Source organism: Rutilus rutilus, assembly GCF_951802725.1.
Source record: "Rutilus rutilus genome assembly, chromosome: 8".
Classification (NCBI taxonomy): domain Eukaryota; kingdom Metazoa; phylum Chordata; class Actinopteri; order Cypriniformes; family Leuciscidae; genus Rutilus; species Rutilus rutilus.
In genome coordinates this window covers 30,700,359-30,722,335 of record NC_140222.1, presented here as the reverse complement: position 1 = coordinate 30,722,335, position 21,977 = coordinate 30,700,359, and the positions used below count along the sequence as shown (strand labels likewise).

At 44.1% G+C, this 21,977-nt stretch overlaps 1 protein-coding gene across 1 annotated transcript in view; it reads left to right on the top strand.

Moving 5' to 3' along the window:
- The window catches only part of LOC311296136 (complement factor H-like), a 341,142-nt gene that overhangs the window by 83,270 nt on the left and 235,895 nt on the right, over positions 1-21,977 (top strand). The window contains exon 11 of the mRNA XM_084417796.1: positions 795-999. Within this exon, the coding sequence (XP_084273922.1) occupies positions 795-999 (205 nt within the window). The remainder of the gene's footprint in view (positions 1-794; positions 1,000-21,977) is intronic.

The following is a 21,977-nucleotide window of genomic DNA, read 5'->3' as shown; positions in this document are numbered from 1 at the left end:
AAAAAAAGTTCTAACCTGAGAAAAATGATTGAGAGATTTAAAAATGGTCACATTAATAAACCAAATTATGATAGCAACTCTTTAAATAAAGTAGTAGGGACACTAAGTATATTGTACACACCTGAATGCATCTGAAGCTATTAATGAGGAAAATCTAACTCCACAGTCTCTCTCCACATATATATATATATATTTTTTTTTTTCAGTAAACTTGTAGTATAAAACTACTAAACTGGTAGTTTACTGAGAGTACACTAAAAGAGTAAAAATAATATATAAATGGTAAACTATAAGCATGATGTTAAGTTCACTTAAAGAAAACTTGTAGTATAAAACTACTAAACTAGTAGTTTACTGAGAGTACATTAAAAGAAAACTTGTAGTATAAAACCACTAAACTAGTAGTTTACTGAGAGTATACTTCAAAGTTGCTACAAGTATTAAAATAGTAAACTACTAGTATACTCATAAGTTCACTTGCAGTACAAATGAGAAACATAATTATGAACTAGTTGTGCACTTAAAGTTTACTACTGTTACACTTATAGTACACTTAAACATATACTTTTATATACTTCAAGTGGGCCAATTTAGTCCCAAGCGGTATTAAAATAGTACACTTACAAGTTTACTACTAGTACATATTGACATTAGTATACTTACTACATAAGTATACTTAAAAATATACTTGAACATTACTCATAAAATGAACTTGAAGTATACTTTTTTTTCGTAAGGGAGATCTGTTGTTCACATGGAGGATGCTTGATTTATCAAATCTTTATGTTCTTTAGAGGTAATGTGTGTCGCAAACCTGACTGTAAACATGAGATCAGACGTCACTGAGGACGGACACCCGGGGCCTGAGGTTTCAATCAGACCTGGACGCACAATAACTCTTTCATGTGTTGGGAAGGGAGCAAAATTACAAGGACGAAAAAAAATCTCCTGCTTGCCAACTGGAGAATGGAACGTCCCATTTCCTAAATGTGTAGGAGGTAACCCTTATAAATATATGGGAATATACTGCAAAATATAATGCGATATATTACATAATACATTTCCATATAGGGGAAAGTACTGCTTATATTTTTCAATATACTGCAATATATGCATTGACCGTGTATGGCTATATATTGATACATATAAAATATTTAAAAATTAAGGCAAAAATAGCATTACATGTAATATTCATGAAGTTGTATCCTTTATTGTGTACATATATTTCACATGCATGTTCCCATATAAATGTGAATGTATGTACACGCTAGGGCTGTCACGATGTTAGATTTTTCACACCACGGTTATTGTGGCCAAAAGAATTCACGATATCGATATATCGCGATATCTATAGAATCTATGGGGGGGGGGGGGGGGGTACTCAATCTATGGCAAATTTTTGTGAAGGAAGACAAGCATGTGAAGTTTATCTGGTTTCAAACTGAAGCCAAACACTGTCTGAAGGTTTCCTGAAGAACTGAAAAGCTCTTAAACCTGTTGTTGCACTGGCGCCAATAAAGTCATGCAGATAGCAGATTTGAATAAAAAAATCAAGTGCAAATACAAATACAAAAATAAGATGAGTAAAGAAAACGGGGTTCTTAATTTTAATAATCACCCTTTATTAAATATATGAACACAGAAACCCCCTGTTAACAGTTAATGTCACGTTTCCCATTCCATGATGACTAGTAAAATAATAGCCGCGTCGCGTCTATGACAACTCGAGGTATTGCACACCGGACACGCACTTTCTCAGTTTATGGCCAGCAATATCATTATGTTTAAGGACATTATGGAATTGAGATAATGTCTGAACTATGTATGTTATGATTATACTGTACAATTAAATACAATAGTTGCTGAGTCTGTGATCTGAACACTTTTTTCTGCGCTCTGTGTCGCGGCAGGATTTTGAACAAGGTCCTGAGCCGTTGCAGGGCGCCGCGGACAGACGCCGAATAGAACCGCGCTGTGCTTCTCGTCCGGTGTGTGTACACTCATACAGAATGTGTTCGAATTTTAAAGACGTGGCGCTGCGCTTCTCGTCCGGTGTGCGACCACCTCTAAGGTGCTGTTTTCTTTGAAGCCGAATAACTCTGTTGTTAATACTGGCGAGCTCAGCTTACTTTTTTCGGGTGTGGACAGAGTGTTTCACTCTAGCTGCGCGGGCGCGGACGAGCGCTGCGTCTAGAAAACGCCAATATCGCCAATACCGGTATATTGTATTGCTCTAAATTAACACGATGTCGATATTTCATGCTTTGAATATCACGATTATCGTCAATACCGGTATATTGCGACACCCCTAGTACACGCATATACACACATTCACGGAATGAGTTGCAGCAGATTTCTAGTTCCCAGCATGCTTTGCTTCTGACTGTTAAAGAAGAGTACATTTTACAATTAAGTGTTATTTCATGTGTTTTGGTCAATATTAATGTAGTGGGAGAGCTGCTAGTGTTTAATGTTCTGTTATTTTGGAATTTAAAAGGTTTTCTGTTATGTGTTTTGGGGTTATTGTGCTGAAGAGTAGAGCCTGTGGTTAGTTTGACAATAATTAGTAAAACACCATTAAGACTATGAGCCCTATCATACACCCAGCGCAATGTAAGGCAAGGCAAGGCAAGTTTATTTATATAGCACATTTCATACACAATGGCAATTCAAAGTGCTTTACATAGAAGAAATTAAAATAATAAAAAGAAATAAGAATAATTAAAACAGTTTAGAAGAATACAAAATAAAATACAGTACAAACAGTCGGACGAACATTGGCACAGTGCTCATTCAGTAAATGCATAGTTAAACAGATGTGTTTTGAGTCTGGATTTGAATGTGACTACAGTAGGAGCACGTCTGATCTCCTCTGGAAGCTGGTTCCAGCTGCGGCTGGCATAATAGCTAAAAGCAGACTCGCCATGCTTAGAGTGAACCCTTGGTATTTCTAGCTGATATGATCCTAATGATCTGAGTGATCTGTTGGGTTTATATTCAGTGAGCATATCTGCAATGTATTGAGGTCCTAGGCCATTGAATGATTTATATACCAGTAATAATACTTTAAAATCAATCCTAAATTTAACTGGGAGCCAGTGTAAAGACATGAGGACTGGTGTGATATGTTCATATTTTCTGGTTCTGCTCAGAATCCTGGCGGCAGCGTTCTGTATGAGCTGCAACTGTCTTATGGTCTTTTTGGGAAGTCCAGTGAGGAGTCCATTACAATAATCCACCCTGCTGGTGATGAAAGCATGCACAAGTTTCTCTAAGTCTTGTCTGGAAACAAAGCATCTTATTCTTGCAATATTTTTCAGATGATAGTATGCTGATTTAGTTATTGCTTTGACATGACTACTGAAACTAAGGTCTGACTCTAGTGTCACACCAAGATTCCTGACTTGATGTTTAGTTGTTTGACCCCTAGAGTGAAGGTATGCGTTCACCTTGAGAACTTCGTCTTTGTTTCCAAACGCAATGACTTCAGTTTTGTCTTTGTTTAACTGAAGAAAGTTTTGACACTTCCAACTGTTGACTTCATCAATGCATTGGCACAGGGAGTCAATGGGGCTGTAATCGTTGGGCGATAGGGCTAAGTAGAGCTGTGTGTCGTCTGCATAGCTGTGGTAAGCAATTTGGTTCTTTCTCATTATTTGGCTCATTGGGAGCATATACAGGTTGAACAGGAGTGGTGCAAGAATTGAGCCTTGAGGGACTCCGCATGTCATGGATGTCCACTCAGACTTATGGTCTCCTATACTCACATAATAACCTCTCCCATCTAAGTATGACCTGAACCATTTTAGGACTATCCCAGAAAGCCCCACCCAGTTTTCCAGCCTGTCAAGAAGTATGTTATGATCGACAGTGTCAAATGCAGCACTGAGGTCGAGTAGCACCAGCACTGATAATTTGCCTGAATCAGTATTTAAGCGAATATCGTTTATTATCTTTATGAGCACTGTCTCTGTGCTGTGGTGCGGTCGGAAACCAGATTGAAAATGGTCAAAGGATCCATTCAAGCTCAAGAATTTGTTCAGCTGATTGAAGACAACTTTTTCAATGATCTTGCCTATGAAAGGAAGATTTGAGATCGGTCTATAGTTGCTTAATATGGTCTTATCCAGATTGCTCTTTTTCAGGAGGGGCTTGACAACTGCAGTTTTTAGGGAGTTTGGAAAACTACCAGAGAGAAGTGAAGCATTTACCACTACTAGAAGATCTGCTTCTAAACTGTTTAACACACTTTTGAAAAACGATGTGGGAAGTGTGTCAAGAGCGCAGGTTGATGTTTTAAGGTGCTGTATGGTGTCTTCCAAAATTTTGCCATCAATTTCTTTGAAATCAGACATAGTAACTACTTTCTCAGGTGGTTTGATCTGTCTGACCCCAGTGCAACTCAAGGATGTGCTGATCACCTTTCTGATATTATTGATTTTCTCAGAGAAGAAAGAAGCAAACTCACTGCACTTGCTGTCTGAGAGCATTTCACTGGGAATCTGGCTTGGGGGGTTTGTCAGTCTCTCTACAGTAGCAAAAAGAGTGCGTGTGTTGTTTAAATTGCTGTTTATAATATTTGAGAAGAAAGTCTGTCTAGCTTTGCCTAGTTCCATATTGAAAGCATGAAGGCTGTCTTTGTAGATGTTATAATGGACTACAAGTTTTGTCTTCCGCCACATGCGCTCTGCTTTTCTGCATTGTCTTTTCATATTTTGCACTACTGTTGAGTTTCTCCAAGGTGCCTTTTGTCTGCCACTCTTCTTCCTGACTTTCACAGGAGCAATATCATCAATTACACCTTTAACTTTTGAGTTAAAAGAATCAAGGAGAAAATCAACAGAGTTAGCAGAAATGCTTGGTGTTAAGGATATAGCCTTCACAAATAGGACACTAGTGTTCACATTTAAGCATCTCTTCTTGACAGACACAGATCTAGCTTCAGTGGCAGGAGAGATCAATATATCAAAGAAAATACAGAAATGATCAGACAGTGCTACATCCTTAATAACAATCGATGAAATGTTTAGACCCTTACTGATAAGTAAATCTAGAGTGTGTCCACGATTGTGTGTGGGTCCATGTACATGCTGAGTCAGATCAAAAGTTTTTAAAACAGTTTTGATTTCTTTTGCCATATTGTTTTCTGCATTATCTATATGGATGTTAAAATCTCCAGCAATGGCAAAACAGTCAAACTCTGAGGTAATTGTTGATAACAGTTCTGTAAAGTCCTCAGTGAAGGCTGGAGAGTATTTTGGCGGCCTGTAAATAATGATAAGTAAAATGCGTGGAGCACCTTTTAACACAATACCCAGATATTCGAAAGACGGGTAATTCCCAAATGATATTTGCTTACATTGATAGATATCTTTAAAAAGAGCAGCTAGACCCCCACCTCTCTTAACAGCTCTGCAGACACTCATAAAAGTAAAGTTAGGAGGGGCTGCTTCATTGAGGATTGTTGCACTGTAGCTGTGTTCTAGCCAGGTTTCATTTAGAAGCATAAAATCCAGGTTGTTTGTGGTTATTAAGTCGTTGACTAGAAGTGATTTATTTTTAAGTGAGCGAATGTTTAAAAGAGCTAACTTAACAGACTTACTTTTCCCCACAGCAATATTAGTTTGACGTGTAATAGGCACCAGATTAGTTGGGTTTGCTGCACGGCTATTGAAGGCCTTAGACTTTCTATCATGTAATAGAACAGCAATAGAGAAAGATACAGGCACACTGGGTTCCCGCTTGTTTTGTAAACATTTGAGAAAGTTACTGTTATCAAAACGGGGACCCGACACATATCACTGAGAGCTGGTATCAGTTGTTTTTGGTTCACCTCGAGCAGATGGAGGAGGGTGTGGGCCCTGGCGTTGTGGCAGAGGCCGAAGAGCTCTCACAGGAGGGGGAGGGCGAGCTGGGCCCGCAGGCTTTGGTGGTAGTGGTGCCTGTCTTTTTTTAGTTGGTATCTGGGGGCTTGCAGCAAAAGAGTGGGATAGTTTGGTTCCAGCATGCACCAGTTCTTCCATTTTCTGTGAGAAGCACAGTAGTGGCGTTGCAGGCGAGAGGGAGAAAGTGTCTGGTGAAAGGGGCTGTTGCTCCGGTGTTATAGGAGGCTGTAATATGCTGTCCTGGCTTCCCTGGCTGTTTTCCAGGAAGTCGTCCTTGGGTGCTGAATCTTCAAGCAGTTCTGATATGGCTGTCTGTGGTGAGCTCTGTGTGCAGGGCTCAGCTGAGATTGTGTCCGTGAGCAGAGGTTGTTGTGGCGGAGTGGTGTTATCATGTCCATTTTGCTGCTGAAGTGAAGTCCCGTGGTCATTCATACTGTGTCCAGGTGTGTGTGTGCCATTCAGATTGAGTGGATTGGCACAAACCGCAGAAGGATGATTTAGGGAGAAGTAGATATTGTCCTTTAACACTCTTGAACCAAGTTTGTTTGGGTGATGGCCGTCCCGATGAAACAGTTGTCGTTGACTCCAGAAAAGATTGAAATTGTCAATGAAGTTCACTGCTTTTATATTGCAGGTTTTTTGCAGCCATGTATTAAGCCCAAGCAACCGTGAAAACCTGTTTGTTCCTCTTGCTGGGAGTGGTCCACTGATGAATGTTTCAACTTTCAGTCTTTTAAGTGTTTCAAAAAGTTCATTGAAATCCTTCTTAAGGAGTTCTGACTGCTCTTTATGAATATCATTCTTCCCCACATGTATGATGAGTCGATTAGCAGTCTTATGTTTCATCAGAATGTTCTGAAGTTCCCTGTTTACATCAGAAGTTGTTGCTTGTGGAAGGCAGCACGTAGTTGTATCCCTGCTGCTAATGTTTCTGATTATGGAGTCCCCCACTATCAGAGTCCTGGGCTCGGCTGTGCTCTGAGCTGAGTGCCGCTGTCTGCTCGACCTTGAGCGCCAGTTAGCATCAGTGTTAGCTACTGGCCTATTCAGTCTGTGTTCGATCACATTCATCACATTTGTGGATTCCTCATTTACATTCATTAGTACTTCAAATCTGTTCTCAAGATGTATAGGCGGTGGTAGGAGGCCAGTGTTTGCAATCCTTGTCAGAGCTGTATCTGGGGTAGAGGAGGCTACTGCGGTAATATGTGATGCTCGTGACAATCTGATGTCTCGAGTGCCTTTGGGTCTCGCTCCCTGTTTGTGCCATCGATTAGTAAGTCGATCGGCTTGTTTCTCTACCTGCCGAGGAGTACTAGTTTCATGGGACTCACCGGTATGCTGAGGGTGTCCATGACGAAGCTCTGTTGTGTGCTCCGTCTGGTTTGGTGGTCCCGTAAATAACTTTGTTTCTAGAACTGCAATCCTTTGTAAAAGTCTGTGGCAGTTAGTGCAGCAAGTAGATTCCAGAAGAGGCATTTTCTCTTATCCTTGTAGGCAGTTGTGTTTTCCTTTCCCGGTATGTAAGCTGGTCGGGTAAAAGAATTCTCAGTTTTTGTAGTAATCCAAACTTTGTCGTATGAGCACTGTGCTGATTTGCTGAAGTTAAAATTAGGTGATAAAAGGAAATAAAATAAAGGAAATCAAAAATAGGAAAAATACGAGATAAAATGTAAAAGCGATAGAGCAAAGCGCGGAGCAGTAAGCAAGAGCGTCCGAACAGTAGCTGAGCAGGAAGTGGATCTGAAATGTAGTGCTAGGCACATTTTTAGACGGCCTGCGCCGCATTGTTTAAATAGCATATGCATGTGCGCCCATGTGCGTGCTGGTCTGAAGGGAATGGGAGATGAGACTCTGATTGGTTTAACGCACGTAAAGCCTAAAACACACCCATTACTCATTAAGAGAATAGGGACAACCCTCTTAGACCATACGCCGGGCGCGCGGACCATTTTTCCCGTCGTTAAACTAGCAAAAGTGGATTTGGACACACATTAAGTACCTTAGTACTAAGCGCTTTAGACCATGCGTTAGATCGTTAAAATAGGGCTCTATATGTTACTAGATTTAAAAAGTAATGGCTGTGCACTCCTATGCACAGTGATGGTGTCTTTGCTAAATACTTTAGTCCATGCAGGTGTGCATGTTTGTTTGTTTTTTTGATTGAAAATATGAAACATTTATAATGTAAATAATTATAAAATATAAGAAAAGTATTACATTATATATTTCTCTATAAAGCTTATGGGCCCTATTTTAACGATCTGAAACGCAAGTATCAAGTGCGAAACGCAAGTAACTTTGTGGGCGGGTCTTGGGCGCTGTTGCTATTATACCGGCGGGATAAATTACCCTTGCGCCCGACGCAAATCTAAAATGTGTTGGTCTGAAGTAGCTTCATTATTCATAGGTGTGGTTTGGGCGTAACGTGAAATAAACCAATCAGAGTGACATCTCACATTCCCTTTACAGTTTTTTACAATCACTTTGCTACTATTTTCAGAACCTTGATGTCATTTTTCAAAACTCTAGACACAAAACTCAAAACGGTTATAACTTGTAACACAGGCTGTCTAATGTTCAAAACATTGTGCATTCACATCTTTAAAGAAATCTTGCACTTGCACAATCATTGGTTCAATAAACAAATTTACTGTGAAATACCATTGAAACATAACTATAGATCACCCACCCACAAGCAACCGATAGTTTCACTGTGTCATTGTTCTCTTACGAGAGGTTCTCTCGTATTGCGTAAGCTAGCTTACGCTGCGGGAAAGTCTCCTTTCACGAGATACTGAAGCCAAAAATTATCCTAATTTTTTAAACTTTGTCAACGCAGTGCGGCAGCCTGCAGACCTAGGGCAAGCGAGTCGCGTGCCCATTGGCTGCTCTGCGGCAACTGCAGCAGCCTATGGCTGAGCCTTGCGCGTGACGTCACGTCCAATGAGCGCGCTTAGTGCGTCACAGCCCGTCATTAGGGGTGTGGCTTAGAGTATATAAGCAAGGAACAGAGGCTGCTTCGCTGATTTCTGTCTCTTCAGCGAAGCTCTTCGCATCGCTGATCTCCGAGGAAGCCGCCGTTGAATCCAGCGACCAGCACGCCGAGGATCTCAGCCTGAGGACGCCGGCCGCTCGCCGCCTTCAGCCTTCCCTGCCTGCTGCGCCATCCGGCCTTATATCCTTTTCTGCTCTGTTTTGTGTGTGTGTGTGTGTCCGCCGCGACACACTTGCATCTAAAAGAGCGCGAGGCGTTGTTTCAAATGCCTCGCACATCCTGTGGCTCGTGCAGAGCCTCGCTCAGCGACGGAGACCGCCACTTGCTGTGCGCTCTCTGCCTGGGTTTTGACCACGCTGTTCGCGCTCTCTCCGAGGGCGGCTGCGAACAGTGTGAAGATTTACCAATGTCGACCCTACGGGCTCGACTCGCTAAATTCGAAGACACTCCATCTTCTCCGGCCGCTTCTTCCGGGCCACGAAAGAAAAAACGTCGCTCTCAAAGGCCGCCGGAACTGGACGCTACAGCTGAGCGCTCGCCGGAACCTCTCCCGCGAGCCTCGCTCTCTCCTTCCCCCCCACCCTTCTCCGACGCGCAGCGGCCGGCCACTGCCCGCACTGCCGTCGCCCTGGGGGATGATGCAGATGATGCCGCTGACAGCTGCTCTCTGCTCGCGTCTGACAGCGAGGAGTGGTCGGGCTCTCACCGCTCCGCCCCCTCTACTCTGGAGTCTTCTCGAACCCGCGCTAGTGTTGACGCAGAGCTTCTCCGCCTCCTCACTTTAGCGGTCGAGAGAATGGGACTGGATTGGTCTCCACCTAAGGAGCCGGAGCCCAATCGCCTTGACGGGTTTTTTCTGCCTAGCCGCCGCCCTGCGCCTGCCTCTAGGTCAGCACCCTTCCTGCCTGAGCTCCACGCCGAGCTCTCTAAGTCCTGGAACGCTCCGTTCTCCACCAGACTCCGCTCGCCAGTCTCCTCGGCTCTCTCCCAGGTGGACGGAGCCGCCGAGAACGGCTATAACGGCATCCCCGCCGTTGAGGATGCTGTGGCAACGCACCTTTGCCCGCCGTCTGCTAGATGGCGCTCAAAGTCTGCCCTGCCGTCTAAAGCCTGCAGGACCACCTCAGCTCTCGCCGGCCGCGCTTTCGCCGCCTCCGGCCAGGCTGCTTCCGCCCTGCACTCAATGGCTATTCTTCAGATCCTTCAAGCCGACCTCCTCCGTGAACTGGACGAGAAGGGCTCGGATCAGTCTGCCTTTACCGATCTCCGCAGCGCTACGGATCTCGCGCTGCGCGCTACCAAGACCGCTGCTCAAGCCATCGGCAGATCCATGGCCGCGCTCACCGTCATCGACAGACATCTATGGTTGACGCTCGCGGACATGAGTGAGTCAGAGCGCGCTGTGTTTCTGAACGCACCACTCTCGCCCACCGGCCTCTTTGGCCCTGCGGTCAGCGGAATTGTGGATCGGTTCTCTGAGGTACAGAAGGCGTCGCAGGCGATGGACCTCTTCCTGCCCCGCCGTTCGAGCTCAGCCACAGGCCGCCCTCAAACTCAGCCTCCTGTGCGCAGCTCTAACCAGCGCTCTTCCAGGCCCCCCAACGCTTCGCAGCGGCGCCAGGGCAATCGCCCCAGGTCGCGCTCGACCAGCCGTCACAGACCGCCGCCCCCACGGGGCCCGCGGTCCAAGATCGCGTTGAAGCCCGAGCCCGCGAAGTCCTCCTAGCATCCGCAAGGAGGAAAAGATGGTTGAGTCCCGCTACGGCCGGACCGCCATCAAAACGCACAGCTCTGTCAGTCCCCTATGTTCAGGCTACTGCAGCAGCACACACCGCAGCCAACGAGCCAGTAATTACACTCGCTCGCCTGCACACAAACGCCGTTTTCACGGCGACCCAGATAAATCTCAAAAAGAGTATAAGTGCTTTAAGTGTAGAAAATGTGCCCACACCCATGTGCTCACTGCTTCACACAAGTGCAATCCCCATGGTAACGCGCCCAGAGCGCTCTCTCATAAAGCGGCCTCACACCGCTCGAGCACTAAATGTAGTAAAAGTGCCCACACTTCCGTGCTCACAACTACTCGCTGCTCGCTCTGTCACTCAGTTACCTCAAATTGCTACGGCTCAAGCCGCAGGGGTTTTAAGTGTAGAAAAAGTGCCCACTCCCGTGTGCTCACTGCCTCACACAGACCAGGTTCCCATGGCAACGCGTCCAGAGCGCTATCTCTTAAAGCGGAAACTTTCCGCTCGAGCATCAAGTGTAGGAAATGTGCCCACAGCCCTGTGCTCACACCTGCCCACTGCCCGCTCTGCCAGACAGGTTGCAAACCTCATAAAGCCCCCAAACACTGGCCGTGTCATAAGTGCATATCCCGCGCCAGCTCACGAGCACGCGCGCCCACTTTCAGACACCATAATCCCCACGCCGCCCTCGCGCCTGGGTTGTTTGACAGCAGTTCACGCTCCATCGTCCAAGATCGAGCTACTAAATTCTGCACAGTCGGCCAGCCCTGTTCTTCTGCCCTCGTGTCCGAGCATCGGCGGCGCGCGCGCCGCCCCGTCTTCTCTGATACAGGTTCCCCATCCCGCGCAACGCGGCGATCTGAACCCAGAGACCATTCGACCCCTAGCTATGCATGCAAAAGCATGGGAGGCTATTCAGGGCGCGTCAGAATGGGTGCTCAACACCATAAGACACGGTTATTCGCTCCAATTTGCTCGTCGCCCTCCGCGCTTTCTAGCGCAGACGGAAACGAAAGTGAGTTTGGAAACAGCACATCTGCTTCAAGCAGAGATAACAAAGCTGCTGCGAAAAGGGGCCATAGAACAGGTGCATCCTTCTCTGAGCGAGTCAGGCTTTTACAGCCGTTACTTCCTCGTTCCCAAGAAGGACGGAGCATTAAGACCTATTTTAGATCTGAGACATCTGAACAAAGCCCTCATGAGACGGCCGTTCAGGATGATTACAACCAGACAGATCCTCGCGCAAATTCGCCCAGGAGACTGGTTTATCTCTCTCGATCTGAAGGACGCTTATTTCCAGATCCAGATAACTCCCCGTCACAGGCCATTTTTGAGATTCGCCTTCGACGGTCGAGCTTATCAATACACAGTCCTGCCGTTCGGCCTGTCTTTAGCACCCCGTACATTTACGAAATGCATGGACACGGCTCTCGCTCCCCTGAGGAGTCAGGGAATGCGAATCCTGAACTACTTGGACGATTGGCTCGTTCTAGCACAGTCAGAGACAGAACTTGTGTCTCACAGAACAGCGCTACTCGACCACCTGGAGGTTTTGGGTCTAGCGGTCAACTGGACAAAGAGCTCGCTCTCGCCCCGGCAGTCGATTTCCTTTCTCGGAATAGAACTGCACTCGGTGGCGATGACGGCCAGATTGACGGAGCAGCGCGCGCGCCGCATCCAGCGCCTCGCTGCATCCTTCAAAGAAGGCAACCGGGTTCCCCTGAAGGCATTTCAGCGCATTCTGGGGCATATGGCCTCAGCTGCAGCAGTGCTTCAGTTGGGTTTACTGCGCATGCGCCCGCTTCAACGCTGGCTGAGAACGCGCGTATCCCATCGAGCCTGGGCGACCGGCGGCTCGCTAATCAGAGTGACTCAGGTCTGTGTCTCAGCCCTGCAGCCCTGGCTAGCAGCCGAATGGTATCACACGGGAGTGAATATGGGAGTGGTCTCACACCGGAAAGTTGTCTCTACAGACGCGTCCAACCTAGGTTGGGGAGCGCTCTTCGAAGGCAGACCGGTCTTTGGCCACTGGTCAGACCAGGAGAATCTCCTACACATAAACTGTCTAGAGATGCTCGCGGTCGAGAAAGCGCTCATGCACTTCCTCCCTTTCCTCCGTGGTCACCATGTTCTAGTCCGCACGGACAACACTTCAGTAGTGGCCTATGTGAACCGCCAGGGCGGTGTCAGATCAAAGCAACTCTGCGCCCTGACGGAACGCCTCCTCGTATGGGCTCAGCACTCTCTGCGCTCTCTGAGAGCATCGCATGTGCCTGGCCATCTGAACGAGGGCCCCGACAGACTGTCCAGGGACAACGTTCCCCCTGGGGAGTGGTCTCTACACCCTCAAACAGTCCAGTCGCTGTGGCGCCGCTTTGGCAGAGCGAAAGTCGACCTCTTTGCGTCAATAGACAACGCACACTGCCCAGCGTTCTTTTCAAAGAGCGAGGACGCGCTGGCCCAGTCTTGGCCCAGCGGCCCGCTATATGCGTTTCCGCCAGTCTCTCTGCTGCCTCAGGTCATCGAGAGAGTCAGGAAAGCGCGCCACACAGTGCTCCTCATAGCCCCGTTCTGGGAGAACCAAGCTTGGTTCCCGGAACTCATACAATTGGCAGACTCAGCCCCCTGGCCGATTCCGGTGCGGAGAGACCTTCTCTCTCAAGCCCGCGGCTCGATTTGGCATCCCCACCCAGAGCACTGGTCTCTGCATGCGTGGAGCCTCAACAACTACATGCTGATCTACCAGAAGGGGTGATGAACACGATCATACAATCTAGAGCCCCCTCCACGAGGCGGCTCTACACGTCTAAATGGTCTGTGTTTAACAAATGGTGCACTACCAAAGGGCTCAATCCACAGACATGAGGGGTCTCACAAGTATTGTGTTTCCTTCAAGAGCTACTGGACGCGGGCAGGTCCCCCTCCACGCTCAAAGTCTATGTCGCGGCCATTTCAGCGCTCTCTGTGTCAGAGCCGGGCCGCGCATTAGGAAGGAACGAGTTGGTCATCCGCTTCCTTAGAGGAGCGAGGAGGATGAACCCCCCGCGACCCCCTTCGGTTCCTATGTGGGATCTTTCACTGGTCTTAGACGCACTGAAAGCACATCCCTTTGAACCTTTAGAAACTGTGGATATGAAATACCTCACGCTCAAAACCGTTTTTCTGATAGCACTGTCTTCAGTAAAACGTGTGGGAGACCTTCACGCGTTATCCACTAACGCTGCGTGCCTCGAGTTCGGACCTAATGACTCTAAAGTTATTCTCAGACCGAGGCATGGGTACGTCCCAAAAATTTTGGGCACTCCCTTCAGAGCGCAGGTCATTTCCCTTTCAGCCCTGCCGATTACTGGCTGCGAGGCAGATAGTCACCTCCTCTGCCCAGTTAGGGCGCTGAGAAGCTATATTTCGCGCTCCGCCGCCTTCAGGCGTTCAGAGCAGCTTTTTGTTTCGTTTGGTGGGCGCACCAAGGGTCTCGCCGCCTCGAAGCACACTCTGTCCAGATGGATAGTCGATGCTATCGCAGCTGCTTACGCATCTAAAAACCTGCAGTGCCCCTTGGGCATTCGGGCACACTCCACCAGAGGCATGGCCTCATCGTGGGCGTGGTCCAGTGGGATTCCCATTCATGACATTTGTGCAGCGGCGGGCTGGGCCTCCCCCTCCACATTTGTTAGGTTTTACAACCTGGATGTTCCCGCTTTGCAGGCCAAAGTGCTATCAGTCTAAGTCTCGCGTAAGCCAGCCCACTGTCTGTGCGCGGGCTACGCTGCTGATTTAGCTCTACTGGTTGAGCTACACTGTATGGAAGTGTTAGTTGGACCGGCTGTGCCGCTCCCTGCCCCATATTATGTGCTTGTGTACTGTGGTATCTGGCCGCCCAGCTCCGTTTCGCGTTCCCTGGGCTTCCCACGGGATTCATTCAGGATGCTGGGCGCGCGCACGGCGTTGACAAAGGTGTTCCCGCAGCGTAAGCTAGCTTACGCAATACGAGAGAACCTCTCGTAAGAGAACGTACTCGGTTACTAACGTAACCTCTGTTCTCTCTAGAGAGGGAACGAGTATTGCGTAACCCGCCGTGCTCTCGCCACGAGCTCATTTTCGCTTCATGCGACAGAAACCAGCGAAGCAGCCTCTGTTCCTTGCTTATATACTCTAAGCCACACCCCTAATGACGGGCTGTGACGCACTAAGCGCGCCAAGCGCGCTCATTGGACGTGACGTCACGCGCAAGGCTCAGCCATAGGCTGCTGCAGTTGCCGCAGAGCAGCCAATGGGCACGCGACTCGCTTGCCCTAGGTCTGCAGGCTGCCGCACTGCGTTGACAAAGTTTAAAAAATTAGGATAATTTTTGGCTTCAGTATCTCGTGAAAGGAGACTTTCCCGCAGCGTAAGCTAGCTTACGCAATACTCGTTCCCTCTCTAGAGAGAACAGAGGTTACGTTAGTAACCGAGTACGTTTGTTTGTACAATCATTAAATATTGTAGAACAAAATAGGTGATACAGGTTTCATTATGGTACTACATGTACAGTAAATACATCTCTGTAAAAGTACTGCAGTAGTAGAGAGAATACTACAAACACAGTGGAATCATTGAACAAAGTTTGTGATATATTGATGCAAAACATTACAGTACAATCACAACATAGGTTTATTTGAATCAAAGCAAAAATAATTAGCTATGAAATAGAAAAGAAAAGACAGTAAAACATCAAATGCAGTGTTCCTCAACTTGCTTGCTTGTACTGTAAGAAACAAAACAGGAGTGATTACTGTACTTCTACATTGTCATCAACTCTGTGTTGTTCTGAAAATAGTAGCAAAGTGATTGTAAAAAACTGTAAACATGGAAGATTGTTTGTCTGTTTCTATGCATTGAGTAGTAGAAGTGACATTGTATGGGGATGGAGAAACCCACCCAAATTAGCTTTGGTTAAACAGGCGTATAATAATTTGGGTAAATGTGTAAGCTAGATTTATGTCTATTTTTTCACATCTTCATGGACACAACAATGATTTCCCTCGTGTGTTAATATTTTTCCTTGTAATAATGTATGATTTGCAAAAATGAAAACTGCTGCTTCTGTGTAGATGAGAGAAGCAAAGTTTATGTGCGTTGTGCACACGCTACATTGATTATGGTCAAGCATGCTCCCTTAAAATAGCATATGAATAACATGCGCAACATGCCTCCTCTTTTCGCTGCACCGCCCCAGGGAGCGCAACTTCATTCCCAAGTTTACCAACGTGCGTCTGTGGAGGGAAAAGTCCGCTGTGCGCGGGTGCAAAATAGGAATGATACATGCGTCAGTGTACAAAGTCAATTGCGCTGGGTGCAAGATAGGGCCCTATGTGTGTTTATACTGCATGTGTAAATATATCTGCAATATATTTATTCACATGCATGCAGTACCATATCTTACATCTATATATTATGAAGTGTACTGAATATAAAATTACAAACATTATGATATATTAGTAAATATTTCAATATATGAAAAGCAGCAATTCTTTATGTATTTTTCAATATATGGTGATATATTAGCACAATATATTATTCTGAACATTTTCAAATATGTCGTTAAATCGTTTAATATATTGATAATTTATATATAAGGTAATATATTTTCTTTGCATAAGGTAAGGTTCACAGGTTTAGTTGAGTTTTATTAGCAGTGTTTGCAAGCATCACTATTGCTCATATTAAAGCAAATGCTCAACTTTGATACATAATTCATCGACACATCATCTATCTTGATTTGGGCCAAGAAGATGTCCTAGCAACCACCCAGAATAACCTAGCAACAGCTACGCACTAGCATTGTGGCGATGAGCTTTACATGCATAACCGCAACTTCAGACACAAATTTAGATTTGGTTATAATATATTATATAGAAATATCCACAGATCTCACACTTTTATTAGCCCTGGGTCCAGTGGACCCGAACATCCTGTGTGTATAAATGTGTGTGTGTGTGGGGGGGGGGGGGGGGGGGGGGTAATTTTTTTTTATCATTTTTCTTTTGATAAAAAATGAAAACAGACCCAAACACCATACAAGGGTTAATGTAATTTGCCAATTTTTGTGGTGATCTAAAAATAAAAAAATAACTTTGCTTTGCCTTCAGGGAAATGTGGGCCTCCACCACAAGTAGACTTTGCAGATACAACAGAAATGACAAAACCTGAATACAATTCAGGGGATAGTGTTGAATACGTCTGCTTTAATAAATACACACTGGTTCAGCGTCACCCCTACTCCAAATACATGACCTGTGAACAAGGCGAATGGAGAGGGAATATTAAGTGTTTGAGTAAGTATGAACACTCTAAACCATACATCAAAGACATGTAAGGCTTTTCTTACTGTATTTAATTTTTTTAAAGTTTGATGTAATCTTGTAGTTGTTCTGGTTCTGATGAATCAATGATTGTATATTATAACAGTGACAGTGAGATGTTGTTTGTTTCAGAGCCTTGTTCAGTGACGGTGGAGGAAATGGATAAAAGAGGTATAGAGCTGCGATGGGGTCCACGGGAAAAGATATTCTCACCACATGAGGATAAAATCACCTTTGCATGTCAGAGGGGCAAATATTTAATAGGCAGTATCCCCCTAATACAATACTGTAATGATGGAGTGATGAATTTGCCTGAGTGTGTGAGACAAGGAGAATAAAACATCACTGATGCATCAGCTGTCCTACTAATAAAAAAACAAATCAAAATAAAACCTTTTACAATTCAGTTTCTCTGTTTTGTAATTCAATTTTCTCTGTCTTGCAATTAAAACTAAATGAATGATAAAATCATTATGTTTAAAATGTGCTTTAAAAAAACGCTATTACCTTATTTAATGGCAGCTAAGTGAGCATGTGTATAAAAAAAAAAAAAAAAAAAAAAAAAGCCTGTAAGAACAAAGAGAAAAATAATAATCAAGTATTTTTACTATCACGCAAATACGGGGGAAAGAAATACATTAAACTTTATTTTTGCTCTGTGCTGTGTTTTAATGTTAATCAAACAAAGGACAAATATATTAGGCCTACTCACTGCTCTTGACTAAATAAGTTACATTTTGTGACTTTACAAAAAGATCCATCTATGTTTAACTTAGTAATGAATAGGCTATGCAGTGTTTTTTTTTCTTTCACATTTGATTACTGTAGTTTTTGTTGGAGTATCAAAATTGGAATAAAGAATTGATATTTCACTGGAACCACTGAGCCTTTCTGGAGTTGATCTAAATATGTGCTGTTACAGGTTTTTTTACGATTGTTTACACACTAAAATAAAAATTTCCACACAATTTGCAAAATTCTACTCCAATGAGCAAAACACCTCCACAGATTTGCACAACATTACACACAATGTCTGCTTCACCCTTTTTGCAAAACATTACACACAGTGATTTGTAAAACTCTACACACATTTTCACACCTATATGCCAAGTTCACACTGCACGATTTTCAAAGTAGTTGGGTCACTGTTCTTTTCACACTGCATGACTATCTGGGGTAACATTCAATTGCTGGTGTGTTCACACTGCACGATGGATCAGCGGCAGGGGGTTTCACACTGCATGACTTTACAAAAGAAAGAATCCCCGACAACTGTCTGGTCCGCAAACTATGTTTCACAACCAAACACACGCAATAAGTGATAAGGAAATAAGGCAAGATCACGCGTGCGTGAGACCGGAGCGTGCGCACTGTAGCGCACATAATTCCTTACCAAAACTTGGTAACATAAAAACAGCCTTATAGGCATGGCCTACACATAGGAACATTTGTAAAACGGATCATTCTTATCTAGCCTAGACTATAGACTATATCACAGGCCATTTAAACATTTAAAATGTGATCACAAAACACGAAACGGTCCCATACGAACAGCATAATATTCACAATAGTAGGCTACAGACAGTAACCAAAAACAAAAATATAAAATCTATTCGATTAGGTAATATTATTATCTATCTAATATATATAATTATATATTAGATAATGTTATGGTCACATGATAGGCTAGCCATGTACTTACATCTGAAGCGCTCAGGCCATATCTGAAGCACTAGAGGTGCTCTGTTCCTCGTCCATACTGTCTATTTTGAACTTGAAGCTTTCGAATTCGAACACGGAGCAGCGGGAAGGAATGGTCTCTAAACAAGTGTGCGTGAGATTATAGGCCCCGCCCTACCCCAAACGACAACATCCACAAGTTTAGGCTGCTTAAAACGTTTTTATTGCTGCCAAACAGAATCTCCCTCACAACTACAAATTATGTACGCTACTTTAATCATTTATATATTTTACTTTACACTCATATTTAATTTGCGGGAGTGCAGATTACCAGATCCCTCCCGCCCGCACCCGCAAGTGCACCTCCATCATCCCGCCCGCTCCCGCAATGACCTTTCAAAATTTGTCCCGCGCCGCACTGTTTTGCGTCGCAACCCGCGGGACTCCCGCGGGAGTGCAGACCTCTACTTCGGCGTTTTATAGCACCCTTTTGCGTATAGATGACACGCACATGGCTTTCAGCCAACTTCAATGTAAAACCATCCGCGATGTAATTACACGCTCAGGGCTTCGCCAGTCGTCAATTCACCTCAGCATTGACCGACTGCACAGACTAAAGACGTTTTCAGCAACGACTAATGTTTGCTCTATTATTAGGATTGCCTACACCTAATAGGTCATTGTTTTTCATTATTTATCTTTCAAGAGGAGTCTATTTGCCATTTTCAACAATACAATAAATAAAAATAAAAAGGAATAGACTACAATAAATGATCTATGCCAGGGCTAGTCAAATGACGGCCCCCAGATGATATGTATCTGGCCCTCCAACTGGTTTTTGATGTTTAAAAACCCTCGCAATCTGATATCAAAATGCCCTCTCTGCGCAAAGGTTTAGCGGGTTATTTTACAGTAGAGCACATTCATGCCAGAGATCTTTTATTTACTCTTCTACCAAAACCCAACCAGATCTTAGCCAAATATTTTCTTATTCTGGCAGCCCGAGCTCAAGCCAGGGCTCAGCCAAAAAGATACAATTTGATTTTTGTTTCTTTTGGTTAGCCAGACTCCAGCCAGAGCTTAGCCTAGTACTGTTTGACACAAGAGTGTGAAAAAAAGCTGTGCCAGAATTAAGCCAGAAGTACCTAATGTAAGCCAGACTCGGCCCAGACTTTGTTGCTATCTGGGTAATGTTTGCTCTATGATTAGGATTGCCTACACCTAATATAGGAGGTCATTGTTTTCCATTATTTATCTTTCAAGAGGAGTCTATTCGCCATTTTCAACACCCTTATCGTCTGTGAGAGACGCTCGCGGCTTAACCACCTCCAATGCACCCCACCCGCGTTTTACAGGACGCAGTTGGACTTTGCTAGCCAATCCAAGTGCGTGATATCAGACGCTTTCAGCACCAGTAGCATGCGTAGGCTACAATTTCGTTTAGTTTTAAATTAGCCTGTGGTAGCCTACTCAATTTAAACGTGAATGTGTGCTAGGTATCCTAACTAAAAACACGACATTATAGGTTCCATCATCCCTTAATTGCCCGCAGGAGTATATTGGCCGAATTCAACACACACCCTTTATCGTGTGTGAGAGACGCTCATGGCTTTCAACCATCAATGCAACCCACGGGCGTTTTATGGTGTGCAACCGCATTCAGCGGGGAGTTTAACAACGCTCAACTGCAGGTAAAACGGCATTCAAAGGTGAGTTTAACCAAAACAACGCTCAACTGCAGGTAAAACTGCATTCAAAGGTGAGTTTAACAACGCTCCACGGCGTGCAAGTAAGCAGTTTAACCGTTTTCTCGTCATAGGTACTGGTACATACTGCTTTAACTAGAGCATGCTGGGTAACGTATTTTTATCGGAGGTTTGTTGATGTTAATAAATATATAATATGCTACGATTGTGTTCAATTATTATTTTTTATTATTATTATTATTTATTGATTAAATCCTCTAAATTAATAACGCTGACGTCACTGTATGGGTGACGATCCCAAGGTCCATTGCGATTTTCCACTTGGTAAGTAGAAGAGTTAATTAATAGAGATGGATACTATTCTTAAATTTACACATCTAAAAACTGTTGAATCAGGACAAGAAGTTGTGTTTAGAACCTTTAGATGTGTAAGGTGGCAATTTCGTATGACGGTAAATAATAGAAAGGCATTGTAAAATGCTTGCTGCACCAAATGTGCAAGCTAGAAAAGTTAGCTAATTGAATTCAAGGTCATTTTTGTCGCATATAATCATGTATCATAGGGGAGTGTAATATTTTCAGTATTACATTAGCCCACAACTATTATCCAATATTAGAAATGTTCAGATAAAGAACAGTTGCCAGATTGGTTTGTTTTACAGCCTAATTGTTTAAAATCCACGCAAAATTATATAATTAACACCCAAATAAATCTATAATAAATAATACAAATTATTATAACTACAACATTATTGTGGCTCATCACAATATGAAATGATAAATAATTTGTGTGTTCTTTCAGAGGCTATTTAAGGCTACAGTGAACAGTGCAACTGTACAATTATTTTCCATTTCTGTCCTTTGCCTTAAAATAAAAAAAATTCCACTTGCCCAAGCCTTTTTTTATCACACATAGATCAACCCAAAACCAACCAAATGGCTGGGAAACTATCCAATCTGGCAACATGAAGAATACTGGTGTAAAATATAAGGTGTTCGATTCTGAATTGCCTCATCAGGTCCTTTAATTTTGCCTGCTCTTTATTCTAATCCCCCACCACACATACACACACAGAAACACACACAATAAAGGCACTTTGAAGAGCCACATCTGTCTTGTGTTTTTCTGTCAAGTATTCCCACTAAACATCAGACGTCTATTGGACAGGCAGATCATGTCTATATTGCGTCAGTCGGTCCAAGACCAATTTTTGACCTTTATGCAACGTGCAATCTATGCTATTTGGACATCTAACCATGACCCCACCTGGACGTCAATATAATGTTCAATATTTGAACGCCGGAATAGGTAATTTTCTGGATGTTATGTGGACGTCTAAGACAGGTGCAGGAAATTGACATGATCTAGGTTTGCAAAGTTACCTCCAAATGAGGTCTTTTCTACGTCATGTTTGGAAGTCAGATTTTGGTTCCCTGAAGGTGCAGACTGTGACGCCATGTGGACGTCTAAGACAGGTGCAGGAAATTGACATGAATATTTTTTATTTTATTTACAAATATCAACATTGTTATTATCAACATGATTAATATATATGAATACAGATTATTTATATTTATTTAAGATCATTTTCCAAAAACTCTATTTGATCGTCTCAGCATCA